At 46.5% G+C, this 18,016-nt stretch overlaps 1 protein-coding gene across 3 annotated transcripts in view; it reads right to left on the reverse strand.

Annotated features, from left to right (window-relative positions):
* dennd1b (DENN/MADD domain containing 1B) overlaps nt 1-18,016 on the reverse strand; it is a 94,054-nt gene that overhangs the window by 36,426 nt on the left and 39,612 nt on the right. For 2 of the 3 annotated variants that reach the window (XM_025899380.1, XM_005460342.3), the window contains 6 exons: nt 13,971-14,040; nt 12,355-12,435; nt 11,401-11,460; nt 8,605-8,658; nt 8,007-8,117; nt 1,459-1,559 (listed from right to left, as the gene is read on the reverse strand). In XM_025899380.1, coding sequence (XP_025755165.1) covers nt 1,459-1,559; nt 8,007-8,117; nt 8,605-8,658; nt 11,401-11,460; nt 12,355-12,435; nt 13,971-14,040 — 477 coding nt within the window. The remainder of the gene's footprint in view (nt 1-1,458; nt 1,560-8,006; nt 8,118-8,604; nt 8,659-11,400; nt 11,461-12,354; nt 12,436-13,970; nt 14,041-18,016) is intronic. The other variant, XM_005460343.3, reaches the window with a different exon arrangement.

Raw genomic sequence — 18,016 nt, forward strand, 5'->3', positions numbered from 1 at the left:
GCAGCACCTTTTCTATTCACTGTAAGGTTTGTGATTATTTCCCAAAAACCCAACAACATCAGATTAGCTGCTGGGCGCAGCAGCTAATCTAGTTTGTCACAAACTAATCTCAGGTTACAGGATTTATTTTTAAAAGCAGGTAAAAACACTAAATGTGTTCTCGCCTTCCTTACATCTCTGATTGAGACTTAAAAAGGTAAATAAAAGTTTAGCTAAGAACAGTTTAAAAATAACACACCAACCTACACTGACATACAGTATAAATGCAAAACTTACTGGTTCATAATAAAAGTATAAAACAACAAGCATCAGTGGTTCATTTAAGGCTTGTTTTCAAGTTGACTGGTAGTTTCAGGAAGTGCAGAAAGAACATTCCTCAGAAAGTTAAAGGGCAGATGTGTCAAGAGTTTTATTTTTATTTTCAAAAAATACAAAATAAAGTGGCTTTTTTTTGGGGTTATTATCATGTCGTCCTTATTTGGTGTGATATATATCTTCATTTTCAAAGTTTGCAGAAAGGAAAAGTTGAATCACGGACCGCTCCCCATCAGCACGAGGAATAAAATCAACAAAAACAGTCAAATAATAGAAACCATTTTTACGATGAGGTTTACAGAGGCGGTAATAATCGGATAGTTTGGGGTCAGCGTGTTCCTGGCCAGAATGATTCAGCAGCCACAGGCTTGTAATCAGCTTAAAGCAACTGAAAAACAAGCAGCAGGCCTGGAGCCCTGGGTGCTGTTTTATGAATGTTCGACATTTACGCAGATCCATTTACACAAACAGTACACACACACACACACACACACACACACACACACACGGGGCATCTAATGTAATTGCATTATCTAATCAGCACATGGAGGACACCGCTGTGATTGAATAAGATAATGATGAGTCTTTGCAGAGTGTTGAAAATCATATTTCACTGTCAGTGATTTATAGCTTCTTCAAGCCAAAGTGTCGCTGATGCTGAAGCGCTGGACTTCACGAGCAAACGTAACCACGCTGCAAACACTTTCACACGTTCAGATCTGACGTTAACCCGAGCGCGTGTGGGTTTGCAGACGAGCCGCGACTCCCGCTCCACATCCAGTTTCAATCAAGTCCGTCCAGATTTGTCGGATCTGCGTTGGATCGCTGGTAATGAAACCCTGAGAGAGCCCAGATGATGAGAGCGCGGCGGTGCTGGCGGTGGCATGAAATATGGAGCTCGGTGATCGGGGCCGTTCATTATGTCGAGGAAGCCACACGTGAGAAGTCGCGCCACAAGAGGAATCGCAGGAACATGAAGAATGGGTGGGAGAACGTGTGAACACAAGTGTCTGCACTTTTAGGTTTTAGTGGCAGAGTGCGACGCACCGTGCGTGCAGGTCTGCACACGTGTGCACTGAAGAGAAAACACTGGTGATGCTGATGCTCTGTGTGTGTGTGTGCTTCAGAGGTGGTCAGCCTTACCAGCAGTAGTCCAGAAGATGCGGGGGCAGCACAGGGATGAAGATGTGCTGCCAGTACATGGGAAAGAGCAAAGCGGCGGCACCGTGGACACACGCAGTTAACTACAGGAAGAGAGAGAAGATGTGAGGAGGAGGGATTTAAAAGGAAAAACTTTGAGCAACAACATAAAATTCATGAAAAGGCAGAACAGTTTGGAGACTTTGATTTGTGCTCTTGGTTAAAGTCATTTTAAGTAATAAATTACTTTAAAAAATGACTACAGTGACCCCGCCCACATCCTGTTATGTCCTTTAATATAAACCAAACTCGTTTCATACGAACACATCCTCGTCCGTTTCTGATGGCCGAGCCCGCTGACAGGGCCCGCCTTCGACCTCGTGACAGAGAAACCACAGACGACTGATGTGAAAAGAAAACTATTACAAAGATTGATCTAAGGAAAGGCAGCACAGCCAACACGCATCCAGCGCTGTCCTCTGTATCGATTTACTTGTCGAGGGTCATTAGAGCAAAAATATTTTGCTGCTATTGCACCTGGCCATTATGAGTCATTACTTTAAAACACTGATTCTGACCCCATTTTTTTTAAAAGATGGCGTGAGCGAGCTCAGAGTCAGGGTTCATTATTAAATGCTTTTTAAATCAGTGTCAGTAAGTTGGGATTGTGCTGCGACCTGCACAAAAGCAACAAAAGAAAGCCAAAACAGTCTGACAGCAGCCATAAAAATCAGAATTACCCCGACCACGATGACTGGGAAATTAAAAGGAGAAAAAAACGGAATAATTAACCTCTTTTTTTAAACAAATAATGAGAAGCAATCACGTGAAGATGACACTGCTTTTCAAAGGAGCTTTTTACATTGTCAAACCAATATTACACCCAGAATTAAAGTCATTGTCTTCCATTGTCTTAAAGCCAGCATCTCCCTCTTGACATCTCATCACATGAAACCGAGCTACAGTAATGACCTGCAGCGCGCTCGCACACGCACACACACACACACACACACACACACACACACACACGGCAGGAGAAAGAGGCGTTAGCTCATCCCCCAGATTAAAATAACATGATTAAATATGGAAAGAGAACAGAGGTCTGAGGGGCTCCTGCGGGACTTCATTAGGGCAAATTGCCAAAGAATGAAACATGAGTTAGCCAAGAGAGACTGCAGGCTAGGCCAATACCGCCGGGACCCCGGAGCAGCAGCCGCTGTTATACTGCTGCAGCTTCACAGTCAATGTGTGAAGCGGACACACGCTATCAGACGCACACGCGCGCAACTGCCAGGAGACCCCCTGCTCGCTGACACACGCAGTGTCACAATTGACCAGCCAAAAGCGGGCGAGCTCGGCGGCTGAAAACCACCGCTGCCAGAGAGAGAGAGGGGCCCCACCCCTCTGAATCCACCCAAAGATCAAGCCCGGACATCTGAAAAGCTCACAACAGAAAGCCTGTGTGTGTGTGTGTGTGTGTGTGTGTGTGTGTGTGTGTGTGTGTGTGTGTGTGTTTTTCCCTCCTAGCGTGTGTGTTTGGCCAGGAAAAAAAAAAAGCCAACGTCTTTTCTTTTTTCCGTTCCGTTTTAATTGTCTCTCTGCAATCTCTCATACACGCAGTCCCACAATAGTTAAGACTTAATCAACATTTAATTGGTGTCTTGCTCTGTGTATCTGCATATGCATATTTCTGCTTCCTGCTGTCTTCAAATAAAACAACAATGCCACGCTCCTGTCAGGATTAATTCCCTGGCAAACAGTTTGGGGTTTTTATTTTTCTGTTTTTTGTTAATTCTGAAAATAAATCAATGTTATGAATATTAATGTATGAAAGTGAAGCACTTGGTGGAAAAGTGACGATCAGAAGCCTCACAATGCTGAGGGGCCATTAAAATTGTGATCGGGAAAGGTCACCGATCTGGCTGCGGTTATGCATGCACGCATGTGTACACGTGCCACGTGTGCATGCATGTGCGCGCGCACACACGAAGTGCAGAGCCAACAGGCTACTGTATCCCTCCTCTGGGAGTGAGAGACAAGCCCCAGCCATTCGCTGGTACCAGGAGGTAATGGCTCAGAACACCTCGCTAACCAACTCCAATTATCTCCACCAAGCCTCAAGGTGAGCCCCCCAACTGGCATGATTTACTCTCAGGTTGAAAGTGAAAACAGGAGTCTCTGTCTCTGCTTCTCTTCTCAGACTGGGTGGCTGGCTTGGGGGAGTCGGCCGAGAAGGGAGTCTGAAACTAAGATAATGATTTATAAAGCAAATCTAGATCTCACTTTTCATTTATGTGCTATCTCCAAAGCGGTGGAAGCGGCAGCGCGCCTTAGATAAGGTAACTCGAAGGGAACTCCAGAGGAATACTTCACATATTTGCTTCTCTAATTCAGCTTAATACACACGGCCGTGTCCTTGTCCTGGTTTTAGAACAAATGAGGCAAAAAGTAAAAGGAGGATAAATTGAAAAAAAAAATGATACCCCTGTTTTTTTTCCTTCATTTATAGGGGGGCTTCACATGAGAGTGGGTCATGAGAGGCTAAGGCTGATAAAATATTTGCCAGGCTGATAAATAATAGATGAGTGGAGCCAAATGGCTTACACGCTCCACAAAAGACCTGGGTGCTTAATATTCCATTCAATGGAGAATCACAGATACAGTCCCCAAGAACAAATACAGGATTAGGTGCTGGGTCCAGTCCTCGGGGACCAGGGCTATGCCCGGTAATGAGGGGCTGCCTGCCTCCTACACACTGTGCGTGTGTGCGTGTGTGTGTGTGTGTGTGTGTGTGTGCGTGTTGCCCCTTCCTCTGAGAGAAGCTAACCGATTATACAGCGACAGCCTGCTTCAAAAAGCAGTCAAGGTTCTGCCCTGAGAGCTTTTTAGTGTGCTGTAGCCGAGACAGAAAGTGTCCATACTAACACGGGTCTTCCCAGATCTATTCAGTGAGACTAAAGGAAGGACAGAGCGAAAAGAGAGGGATCGAGAGATGCTGAGAGATACAGAGGAGGAGGTCAAAGTTGGAGAAGATGGAAGAGCGAAGAGAAAAGGCAGAAAATTTGCAACTCAAAGTCGACACCATAAACTCACGAATCAAGCAGTTTTATCAATAATGATGTGATGTGATCCTTTCTTTGTGCTTTTCCTGCTGATCCATCAACACCAGAATAGAAAAGGGAGGTTTTTTTATATTTACGCTTATTTTATTTGCCACTTTTAGATATTTAAACCTCATTTAGATAAATAAACCTCAACTTTGCATCCAAACTGCATTTATGACCAAATAGCAGCGCCGCCCTTCAATTAAGAGCCAGACCCACCCGAGACATCGGCGCTCTGTGGAGTCTGCAATACTGTTCCCGTTACTCTTCACCTGAGCAACGCAGGTTGACATGAGGCACAAACAAAATCTACGTCGCCACGATCGCAGTTAAAGAGGTCCTATGATGGTCGCCGACTCTTTAACCAGCTGCTCACTCTTCTTTAAATGCAGCAAGAATGTGCAAAGAATAACCGCTGCTGCGGGCGACCTAATTCACTTTGACAGGAGGAATGGTATCAACACGGCCGCTCTTGACCTCCTCACACCGGCCTTAAAGACTCACTTCCCCTCTGCCAGCCTTTCCTTCCAACTTTGTCCCTGCGCGCTCTCCAAATTCAATCCTGTTTTCTCATTTTCATCCCAAGTCTCCATTACTTATTCCGTTTCCTCCTCTCCTCCTGCTGTCCTTCTGTCCCTCCCCCCCCGTCATTGTATTGCTGTGTTAGCCTTTCCCTCTTCTCTCCGGAGTAGTCACCAATTACCCACGCTCTGCTTTTCCCTCTGTTGACAAACGCCGGTGTCAGGCTCGGTACGACGCAAGCATGCCACAAACGGGTAGGTGGGGGGGTGGGGGTGGGGGTGGGGGGGGGTAGAGAGGGCACGCAGGACAACGCAGGCAGCAGCCAACGCCAGGCCTCCCACACAGTCCCTCACAGAGAGACATAAGGCATAAGGTACAAACACCTGTGAGCGCAGACGACACGCACAAACAGATGCATGTTTTAAAAAAAGAAGCCGACGCTCCGAACACCCTCTGCACGCACATATGCACGCACACCGTCGCAGCGACGACACACACACCTTAAGACACATGGCAGAGATGGGGCAGAGATGAGTCTATTGAGGACAAGGAGGAGAAGGTGGTGAAGGAGGAGGGGGGAGGAGGGGGGAGGATGTCTTGATGTTCTGCAGTTGCCCAACAACAGACAGACACATTAAGACTCCCAGGAAGAGGGAGGCAAAGTCAGAGAAAAAGAGAGGTGTAGCGGGAGAGAGTGAGAGACAGATGGACAGAAAATAATATGTCAGAGAGAAAGAATTACTAAGACGGAGAGCGAGGGGGGAGAGACACAGAGAGAAGTCGGAGAAAGAGAGACGGGGAAGGAACAGAGGAAAAGGCTGGAAACAGAGAGGCAGCTGGCACTCCAGGGCACGCTGGATGGATAGCTCCTTGTTAGCATAGGCCTGACAGCCTGATGAGAGGGCTGCTGTCAGCCAGTGTCGGGGTCGGGGCTGTGTGAATTTGGGCGATAGGCAGGGCAGAGGCTGGGCTGGAGAGCTGGGGGCCTCGGCATATGAAAGACGCAGAGGGGGTCCTCCCAGCTGACTAGTTAGAGGAAGGGCCGATGCAGCCCTATTATACGGGCCTATGACAAGGCTGCACGCACGGCTGGCTCCCGCCCCTGCGCCACCGCCGACTGGCTTTTTTTTTTCTTTTAAACAAAAAACAAAAAAAAAGAAAACAGCGGTACCATTCACCTCTGGTCACGAAACAGCAATAAGTCAACTGACGCATTGTTGTACGATCATGATTTATTCCTTTGCTTTTGGCTGCCTGCGAGACGCGGCAGCCATGTACCGACAGACTGACACGCTGGGTTCACCGGGGGCTTTAACACAGGCAGCACCTCGAGCAGGCAGAATAAATGCAGCACATCTCTGTGTGTGTGTGTGTGTGTGTGTGTGTGTCCCCGTCTCACTCTGCTCGGTTGAGATGCTGGACAGGCGGAGGTGGTGAAAAGCAGCTGGATGGTACTAACGATGTTACTAACAATACTTTCTCTCATACATCTTCTATCTGTAGCAAGCAGACTGGAGAAACACTGGCTGTCCATCCAGTGGCTGCCAACGCTCACTTTAACTAACATTTGGACGAACTCTGACATAAATTATAATTCTCTCATCCCGTAACATATTTGATCACAAGACGGGGAACCGGATAACGAGCCGGAGCGCTTTCAAGTTAAGTACGTAGACGCTCAGATATACGGCTTCGAGAATCGCGGCAGCCATTTCCGCTTGAACTCGCAGGTCAATCTGCCCAACAACAAAAATAACGCATCACAGGAGCAGTAATAACACTGGGCCTGCTAGTAATCCCAGCGGAGATGTGAAAATACTTTTGTACTGCAGTTCCTGACATATAACGCTACCAAACCAAAACACCTCTCCCCGAGGAAGATGGATGGATAGATGAGTGGATGAAGAATTGCAGAGGATAAAAGGCTCACAGAGGTAAAGGTCTGACGTGGAGGCTCTTAAAATATCCTGTCGGCATATATTTGTTAGAAAAACAAGCTGAGATTTGTCTTCGGGCAGCAGAGGACTGTAAATCACAGACAGGGAAAAAATAAAAAAATCACCCCCCTCCCTCCCCCCCAAGTATTCCTGCTGAAATAAAAACACTCTCACCCTTTAGTCTGATCATTTACATCATGCACCGCTCCTGTCACTGCACCGTGTGCTGCTTGGATCTCGAGCACAGGTGCTGCTGGTCTGAGGAGCTGAGGGGAGACAGGTGAAATCCTCTAAGGGGCTGAGTAATTTTCACAGGTCTTCCTGATTATAGCTCCTGTGGGACACCTTGGGAACTGTTCCCTCCAGCACCCAAAACGCCAGACGTGGGCCCCTGTGGCTGCTAAGTGTTCTGCAGACGTGGCAGGACCAGCAACGCCGCAGATGCAGATAGGCCTAGGATGACATCACTTCCCTCTCCCGTCTCATCCGTCATAAACGTTTGGCCTCATCAGCCACGAAGATAACGGAGGGAGGATGGAATGAGAGATTTCCTCCTTCGTGCAAACAGACAGAAGTGAGTTTATGTGAGAGAATCAAGCCCGCCTCTGTGGACATTAATGCGTTCCCATTATAGGACTCAAATAATCCAGCTTTATCGTGGGCTTCGCTGCTCGTCAGACCGGGTGGGGGCGGAGGGGTTGACAGATCGGTTCCGCTCTCTCCACATAAGCAGCAAAGCCGTGTCAGATAAATAATCTCAGCGTACTTGTTAGGGTTTGATATCCTGCTGGAATATTGATGAAGGGACTCATGTTCAATCTATGCTTCAGCCACATACTTTATAACGAGGGTGTTAGAGCTCCACACGAAGACAACAACAGCCCCACACGTGCACTGAAAGCTCCACCTCAACTCGAATTAAAAAAAGAAAAGCACATGGCAGCACAAAGACAGAGTGTTTGTCGAGTGTCTGACGGGTCGGACTCACAGTGCTAAGCTTGCTTGAGGTAATGATGATGCGCCGTTCGTGCAGCATGCTGGCGTAGAGCTGGAGCATGTTGTTGATGTCCACGGCCACAAAGTACTCTGTCAGGTTTCTCTGGAGATGGACAAGAACAGGAGGATATTCAGGTTGGTAACAAACTGTCCTAGCACAACTCGTTTGCAGTAAAGCGCCAACGCTACAGACTGAAGCCAGAGGGAAATGCAGCAGTTGGACTTGTATGATTGCACACACTGTTTGGGAAAAGGAGGACAAACTTGTGCTAATTGCATCCCTTACACAGAGCCAACGTGATGGCATATAGCTGTAAGTCCCCGCCTTAAAGCTTCGAGCTGAGATTTGAATGCAGAAATCAACAAAGGATGTGAGCTCAGTTTGAATCTACCAACAGCCATGCCAGTCTGTGAACCTTGACATTAAAAGCACAAGCACCGCAGGAGCTAAAACTGATACAAGAGCATGATGCAATCATTTCAAAGAGTGACATGTGTATCTGATTAAAAACGATTAGAGGCAAAGATGTTCCCAGAATACAGGGATTTCTCTTTATCTCTTCTTCCTTTTCTTTTCCACGCATACTTACACTCTCAGGGATAGTTGGCAGTCCATTGATATCCGGGGCGATGAAGTAGGAGTGCTGCGAAAACACAAACATGAGGAGAAAGAAGAGGGAAGGTCACGAGCGAGGCACGGCACTCACGCAGGAGAGAACGAGGGGAAGAGGGAGAGAAAAAGGCCGTTCACTTTGTTCTATGATTTATGGCTCATCTTCAGCTCTGTCTATATGAATTGCTGAGCTGGTGTCTGAACTGTGGCAATGCTTTTATCAGGCCTACAGAACAGAGAAAGCTCAATAGCAGCTCAGCTCCCCGTAGACACCGACTGGGGTGATGTCTCCGGTGGAAAACGGAGTCTTTATTTAAGCGTTAAAAAGGCTCGCGGAGAGCACGCGTGCGCGACTCCGCGCAGACACACACTCTCGCGCACGGGTTGTTTAGAGGATCACAGGGCTGCCTGTCTCACTTTGGGAGAGCAGGGCAGGTTCAGTGTTCAGATCAAAGAGGCCTGAGAGAGGTGCTGTTTGGAGGTAGACAAACCACCAGGTGAAACACACTGTTGTGTGTCTCACACACACACACTCCTGTAAGTACACCTGCGCTTCTCTAAGGCCTTCGACTCAACCATCTGTTGCAGCTCTTCGTTCACAGGTTAGAGTCTCTGAAACACACACTGAAACAAATCAGGTTAAAACGGATCAAAACTTGAAACTTTGTGTCCAACATTGACTCATTAAACAGTCATTAGGCCTTTACATTGGGAGGAAACAGTAATGAATTACACAACAATGAAATTGGTGCAAACATTGGAAGAATCGGCAATTCAGACACCCACCACCACCACCACCCCCAGCAGCACCCATTAAAAGTCCACCACAGTCAGGCAGGAAAAAAGCATGGAAACTTTTAATGCACAGGTGTCCAACTCCAGGCCTCGAGGGCCGGTGTCCTGCAGGTTTTAGATGTGTCCTTGATCCAACACAGCTGATTTAAATGGCTAAATGACCTCCTCGACATGTCCTGAAGTTCTCCAGAGGCCTGGTGATGAACTAATCATCTGATTCAGGTGTGTTGACCCAGGGTGAGATCTAAAACCTGCAGGACACCGGCCCTCGAGGACTGGAGTTCAACACCCCTGTTTTAACGGTAAAAGGATCCAGTTTGTGTTCTGAGCTCAATCATCCGATTTCATCGTTGACATTATTGACGAATCCGATTCAGCGTTTCCAAAGAACGACGGCCCGCGAGCTCATCTTAGGATCGCTTTGATGCTGAACGCTGACTAAACTCTGTATCCACTCCAAAGCTGGGCATTTCTATGAATATGTTAAAGTCTTTCTACAAAGACACACAGTATATTTTATTTGCACATCATCATAATTTAATGTTATTTGAATTCTTTGCCTGGCGACAAAGGAATATTCAGTTTAGTGTAAAACAAACAGCCCTTCCACTCCTTAAATAAATGTGAGTTAAGGTCAAAAAAATGTGAAAAACCAATTTTCACGAGTAAACCATCAGTTTGCTCCCAGCGGACGGTCACCGTGCTGGTTGAACAAAGCTCAGAAGAGATAAAGACGCAGCAAATAAACAGAAACTGGAGCAGACATCAAGGTCTCTCCCCTGAAGCTTTGTATTATTGTTAAAGCCGTATTTGTATGCATATTTTGCACGGCGACTTTCTGCAGCTGAAAAATAAAAATAAATTCGTTTTGATCGCTTAACGAGATGTGGGGTTGCTCGCCGAGACGGGAGAACTCACGCACAGCTAAAACTAACCAGACGCTCGCTTAGCCTTAATATCCATAAGTTCTCTTAAAGATCCTTTTTTGACTTTTTGCTGATCAGCACAAAATAATGTTTTTTCTTGTTGCCAAGTAAGAAACAAAGCCACGCGATTTTCCTGCCCTCGGTGATGTCTGACAGAAAACAAAGCAAAGGAGCATCTCCCGTTTCCACGTGCTGATTAGAATTACAGTTAAATCAACGTCAGGCACAGCGTCGCTGTTTTTGGTTCATGTAGAGAAACACTGATGGTTAGTTTGTGGTTACACTGCAGCTTCGATGCAGAGGTAGAGCTGTGAACAAATAAAACTGCACACAAATAGTCACACGTGATTGGTTGACGGCATTAGCACTTGGTCATCAGCGTAAAAGTTGAGTTAATTCAGCTCGTCGTTTTGGACTTTCTAGTGACTGGACCTCTGCCATTACCCATTTATCATCTATGGTAAATGATAAGAAATAAATAAAGTGTAAAATCGAGGACTTGGGGCTAAGGACCACCACCCGTAACCACGGTAACTCCCCGCCTCCCTTTCCTTGTGCTCTGTGTAACTAAACAAAGTTACAAATTCGCGGCACTGTGATCATCACAAGCCGTGCTCCTCAACTCAACCCTGCCTTTCATTGGCTGTTTGCTTGCTTATCACCCCCCCACCCCACCCACCCCCCTTGTTCTTTCGAAGACTTGTTTATATAAAAACATTGAAAGTGGGTTAACTGGAAAGGCATCAAGGAGATTTTTTGAGTACAATTGCCTTTGCTTTAAACATAAAGAGAAGGGAAAAAAGACTTTTGATATTCAGAGAGAGAATATAGCAGTGTGGAAGGGCATTAATCATTTACAAAGTTTGATTGTTTTCCAGAGGAGAAGAAACATACACCAAGGCCCAGGATAGTTTGTTTTTGTTATATTTAAAAAGATAGCGCAGCTTATTTGGCCAAATTGGAAATCCGCGGCTCCCATGCGATTAGTATAGCAGCAGTTTCATATTTCGCCTCCTCCCTCCTCTGCCGTTCGCTCATTCCCCTCCACTCACCGGCTCCTTGCTTCGCCGATCTCTCAGTACTTGCCCAGTGGCAATATACAACTGCTCATTCTTGCACAATGAGAGAGAGAGAGAGAGAGAGAGAGAGGGTTCACAGATGAAAGGGGACAATGATTCTTCTTCTTGGCTGCCATGATAAAACAAAAAACACACTTTAAGGGAATAATTCTGCTTCATCAATTAAATATCAAACTAGTGGCTTCTCCAGAAAAAGAGCGAGGGAGAGATGAAGCTATCACCTCTGTTCTCTGGGGTTTCTTTTCCAATCAAGCTCCGAGACTCAGACGGGAAAAAATGGACTCGTTAGCCTTCACAGAGATTTATTGATTGCCTCGTATTAGTCTTGTTAGGCTGTAAATTCATATGTTTAATTAGACGAGTGTTCTTCTACAGCTGTTTGTCTAATTGGTCCGAAAAAACAAAACAAAAATCCCAAAGAGAGGTGGTCCCCGAGGACAAAGGCTCCCACCAAACCCTTTGATCCTGTTACAGAGGCCCCAAAAACTAAAATGTAGATATTGGAGAGAAACCATTACCTCTTCTTAAACGGGGAAGTGACAGAGGCCGAGTGTTTTATGTACAAGCTGTGTCAGAGGCCGGCTTTCAGCCACCCGGGCTCGTTAAGCCATTCCACTTTTTTGATAAGCGGAGACACGGCGAGCTGTGAAAGGAGGCTTCCACTTTAAACATGTCCGGCTCAGGCTCATCGCACGCGCACGCCAAAACAACGGTTTCCAAACAGGGTGTCAGTCGCTGTTCCCACCTACAGCATCTACTGCTCTGCTCTCTCATTTATCTCAACCTCCGTTTTCCTCCACCCTTATGTGCTCGTTTCTTCTTTGTGACGACTTTAATTCTTTTTTGAAAGTTGCACGCTGCCACAGTCACCCACCTGTCCCCTCCTTCTGTCTCTGCCTCCGATAATGGGGAATATAAGACACCTACCACACTCAGGTTGACTGGCGTGAAGGGCTTTGGCACAGGCAGATCATACAGAGAGTTCAGGACGTCGTTCAAGTCATTTTCCTAGGGGAGACAAACAAACAAGGAAAAGAGACGCGTGAATTTTATTTACTTGTCTTGTTGATGTCACAAGGTACGTGTCGATCTCAAACATGGCGCTGCTGCAGACCACAGGCCCGTCCCGCAGCGAGGCCTGAAGGGCTCCGCAACATCCGGCCGACATATGTTTAATGAGAAACGGCGAGGTTAAAAGACGGGCTGCAGACGCTTATTATCCGTCGGCATTGATTTACAGCCCGAGAGCGGGCTGTCAGTAATTAAGCCCCCCCGCCCCCACCCCTCGCTGCAAAGACAGAGGCTGCAGGAAGCCGTCAGAGAACGCGGTCTGACCACAGATCAGGCCTGAGATGATTCCTCCAGCATTTATGGCTCTATGACAAGATTACCATTCACACTCTCGGCCTCCTGGTGGAGAAATAAAAAGGAGGCACGACTGTTTGCTTCAACTTCATCTCTGAGAACTTTGTTTTGGTTTTGTCTACGAGCCGCTGCTTGTGCCTGCAAATAAACGTGCAGCATTTGTGTGTGTGTGCGTGCATGAAGTGGAAAAGAAATAGAAGCAATAGGCGGCAATATACAGTAAAGAGAAGGAGGGTTAAGGAGGGAGGGGTGCAATCGAACAGCCTCCTGTCATGAGAGCCTCAATGCTCACACGCATGGTCAGCAACACGGCCTGGGGAAACAGTTCATTTACCCCTCGCCTTAAACCCTCATCGCTCTTCTGTCTTCCCTCGTCTGTCAACATCTCCCTCTCGCCTGGAACGGACAGCGGGGTAAATAGAAACCAAATCATGCACACTAACACTTCAGTCACCCAGGATTTCCAGCTATCCTTCTGTCTCCGTCTTCCTCGCACAAACTGTCCTGATCTGTTTTTGCCCCCCACCCCCCCTCCTCTCTCCTCATATTACATTATTCTGATGAACTGCAGGAGTTTGCGTGTCTGCCATTGTCTACTTTAGACAGACACTTTGTCCTGATCGCTGTTCTCAGAGGATCTTGGAAGAAGCAGTGACTACATGACAATTGAAAGTGATCCCAAAGCTCCCTCCCTTCCTCGCTCCCTCCCCTCTCTTCAGTCTAAACAGTGGAACATCACCTACACCCGCTGCACTAGACGCCGCGCATCTCCCCAGTTTGTTGCATATTTTACATTTCCCCTCCCTCTGCTAGTACAATGCAGCGAAAAGTCAGGGGAAAAGACTTTAGTGGAGTACACGCGTCTGCGTGTGTGTTTGTGTGCCTGCGTGGGAACTTTTTTGTTCTTAACGATTTGTATTCCAGTAAATCATCAGGAATAACTTCCAGTGTCAGATCAGCGTTTGGTCTGTGAAATGTCAACACTGTTGCTGCTAACAACAGGAAGCGAGTCGAGCCCGAGACGGTTGCTCGCCAAAGACGAGCGAGAACACAATGCAGGAAAACATCTCGCCGCGGTGCAGTGTTTGCGTGTCTCTCAGGAAAATCCCACTAGCCCTTTCCTCATTTTGTTTTCCATTAGAGCACAAGTGTAAATAGTCAGAAAAAGACCCGATTACCTGTTGTTTGGATAAGTAGTCTGCCAGGGTATTTAGAAGCTTGTAGTAGATTTCAAACCAGGGTAGGTAACTGCAAGAGTCAGAGAGGAACGTGTTAACGTGCAGCACAGGGAAAAGCTTTCATTCATTCATTCAGTCATGAAACCGGGAGGTGACGAATCAAAGCAGGACGTGCACGTCACTCCCCGATAAACGTGTGTGTTGCACGAACGAGCGTGACCTGAAGATCAAACTGCATACAGGGCATGGGTTCTGTTAGAGTCGTCGTTACACTGAGGAGAAATTAAATGCTATCTCGTCCTTATTATCGCATTCTTTCGTGCTTTGGGCCCTCGGCATTCCAAGAATTCCCGCCATGTCTGCTCTTTAAATGAACAGAGAAAACAAAAACAATGGATTTTAGATTCTTTAGGAAAAAAGAAAAAGCAGCACAGCTTTCGTGTGATGTGGAGGGATGCTATGGTTTACAAGCATGCCGCTCCCAGATGCACAGGCTTAACAAAAATGCCCCCCCAACCCCCACCCCCTCCTCTGCTTCTTCTTATGCCTTTTGCATATTTAGAAAAAAAAAAGCTTTTCCTTATGTAATGAATGTAAAATAAATAAATTCATTAACAAGCTCAAAAATAATTTATACTGCAGTGTTTGTGTTCAAGCTAATCACCAAGTACACCCACCATAAGCTAAAAGCATCTGCAGCATGGCTTTCTTTACAAAGTTGACATTTTCTTGGCCAAGTCGACTCGTTTCTGGGTGGAAGATGGCCAACATTTTCCTTTTGGCACCAAAGCTGCGAGGCCTCAGCTCGTTTAATGTTATGCAATCAAATAATAAAAACATGGTGTCCTATCAACTTATTGAATTTTTATTTCATTCGGCTCTTAACATGCAGTTTTAAACACTGCATGTATAATGACTGTGAGTAAGGACTAGCACTGCCATTAAATAAACAGAGACTCCATTAATGCTTCATTAACTCTCTGGGATTGCAGGGCTGGGAAAAAGAATTAGTGGCCAAATGAGCCGGTCAATCAAACGTGGGCTGTTTTTTATTTGATTATCAAATTGAGAAGTTGTAGTGAACGACACCGACAATTACTTTATCGGAATTAAAAGCCTTAAATTGGCCTCGTATTTCTAAAGGTAAAGTTTTGCGTCTGTGGATTTAGAAGCTAATAAAACGCTGCTCAGACAGTCGGCTGGAGGAAGTTTGCAGGACATGGGTCACTGGCTGCTCCGCAGACTGGAATTAACAGACAACTAGAAAACAATAAAGTGGACTTGATGCAAATTTTCAGATCACATAAATCCACGAGGGGCCAATGACGAGGAGAGGTGCAGCGAAGCGCACCAATCAGAGAGGCTGAGTGACCATTAGTCTGAAACAATCAGTCTCTTAACGCGACGATTTTGTGACATCTGCATGAAGATTTACCGCAATCGGGTCACACTTGCTGTAGAGGCCCAATCAAACACGCGGATGTTAATTTGGTGACCGGATATCAACCTGCAGACCTATTTCTGCCACGTCAAAAGGCAAATATCTGCTCGAGGGGTCAGTTTACACAACTCCAGTCTGATATAACGACCAAGACAGAACAAAGTCCGGGTATTATCTGAGCCTCGTGTTTAAAAACCAGGCTTCTGGACATTAATCCTTCATTTTTCACCACAGAAGGAGACGTAAATACGACTCTCACAGTCGTTGTGCTGCTGGTGCTGTAAATCCTCTGCTTTACAGGAAAGCGCATTATCACCGTGGCGACAGCCAACCGCAAATTATCAATATTCTTACGATAGGACGATTTTTTCCCCTTTATTCAAATGCAATCAAATGAATAAAAGTTAAATGAGACACAGTTTTGCTCTATCCCCCCCCTCTGCTTCCTGTATGGGCAAAGTTAAAGTTTGGAAAGCTTAGAGAGAGATACTCCTACTCGTCACAGTTCATTGCTCAGATCTGTTTGTGCTTCACAAATCCTCCGATAGAGACAGAGAGGCATCTATCAGTGGAGTGCTCGGTGCGTGGGGGCCCCCGCAATCTCTCCTGCCATTTTAAACACGTCTCCCCAAAGTGCCATGCACTCAGTGAATGAACCAGTTAATCTGCGACCCACTCACAGCCTTCACAGCGCTCTGCATCCCAGACTTGGACCATCTAACGAAAGACAACACGCGCCTTTGGAGCTTTGTAATCGGAGCATTATGGACACGAAGACGCAAAAATATAAAACAAGACTTTGAAACTTTGGTGTGAGAAGAACTGCACAAAGCAAAGACTGAAAATGAAACAAAGTAGCCAAATTACTGCTGTAAGAGAGCTACTTATTAAACCTCTGAACAATTAAAAGCAACTTTGTTGCCCACCAAGGAGACCACATGTAGCGACACAACTCCCCAGCAGCAGCAGCAGCAGCAGCAGCCGCCGCCCCCTCAAAGCACAAACTACCTTAAAAAAGCCTGAGACCCAATCACAAAGACCCTCTTCTGCTGCCATGCACCTCTGACAGGTCAGAGCAGTTTTGTCCCGGCGGTTTGAATGTTGGGGCTCATCGGTGTCGTGGAGCCTCTTTTCCTCCCATAAAGTACCTGTTGGGTGTTTAGCATGACAGTTATTCCTGTTCCTGTAGATGGGTCTTAAATCTTACTTAACGCACAGGCACCTGTAATCGTAAGTCATCTCACACTTTGTAGACGGCTCACTGAAGACTGCCTTACACGACTACTTTCTGGGGTCGGGGGTTAAGTACAGGGACGAGCGACCACTAAACCAAAAGCAAGTTAAATCGATTCAGAAGCCTCAGCTGTGATTTATCCAAAACTTTATTTTACTCATTAATTACACGAAAAGCAGGCTTTGGTCATCCTGCTGGGGTGAAAACGACAGAATTAAAAGTACACTGTGTGTGCGTGCGCGTGTGTGCGTGTGTGTGTGTTTGTGCGTGTGCGTGTTTGTGCGTGTTTGTGCGTGCGTGTATGTTTGTGCGTGCGTGTGTTTGTGCGTGCGTGTATGTTTGTGCGTGTGCGTGTGTGCATGTTTGTGCGTGTGCGTGTTTGTGCGTGTGCGCGTGTGTGTGCGTGTTTGTGCGTGTGTGCGTGTTTGTGCGTGTGTGTGTTTGTGTGCGTGCGTGTGTTTGTGTGCGTGCATGTGTGTTTGTGTGTGTGCGTGTGTGTGCGTGTGTGTGTGTTTGTGCGTGTGCGTGTTTGTGCGTGTTTGTGCGTGTTTGTGCGTGTTTGTGCGTGCGTGTATGTTTGTGCGTGTGCGTGTGTGCATGTTTGTGCGTGTGCGTGTTTGTGCATGTTTGTGCGTGTGCGTGTTTGTGCGTGTGCGTGTGCGCGTGTGTGTGCGTGTTTGTGTGTGTGCGTGTTTGTGCATGTGTGTGTTTGTGTGCGTGCGTGTGTTTGTGTGCGTGCATGTGTGTTTGTGTGTGTGCGTGTGTGTGCGTGCGTGTGCGTGCGTGTGTGTTTGTGTGCGTGCGTGTGTGTTTGTGTGCGTGCGTGCGTGCGTGTGTGCGTGCGTGCGTGTGTGCGTGCGTGCGTGCGTGTGTGCGTGCACATCTTTCCCCCCTTTCAGAGCCCTGCCTGGAGGAAGCGCGGTCTTTTTGGTCACGACTTCAGCAACGACACTACAAAGAGCTGTCCACATAAAACTGTCCTGCTCATTAAGGCACTTCCTCCCGTAAGCAGAGGTGACAATTTTACGGTCCCAGCACTCGAGCAATCACAGACACAAACTGTTTTAATGAGTCCTATTTTATATTTGGGACCTAAAAGAACAAATATAAACATGTTGGCCCGGGCCGTCGTCGTCTTGTTTCACATTTGAAACCAGACAAACTGATGTTGACTTGATGAAGAAAAAACTACTTTTATTATCTTAATTTTATATTTTCCTTTAATCCCATTTTGAATTACTAACATATTTAAGAATAATAAACAAAGATAATAAAGTCGTGACCGGGGACCTTGAAGAACTTTATCTGCACATTTCTTTTACACATTTTAATCCTTTTAAATGTTCTCGCTCATCGTTTCCTGACACAGCG

This window comes from Oreochromis niloticus, linkage group LG17 (assembly GCF_001858045.2).
Source record: "Oreochromis niloticus isolate F11D_XX linkage group LG17, O_niloticus_UMD_NMBU, whole genome shotgun sequence".
NCBI classification, from domain to species: Eukaryota; Metazoa; Chordata; class Actinopteri; order Cichliformes; family Cichlidae; genus Oreochromis; species Oreochromis niloticus.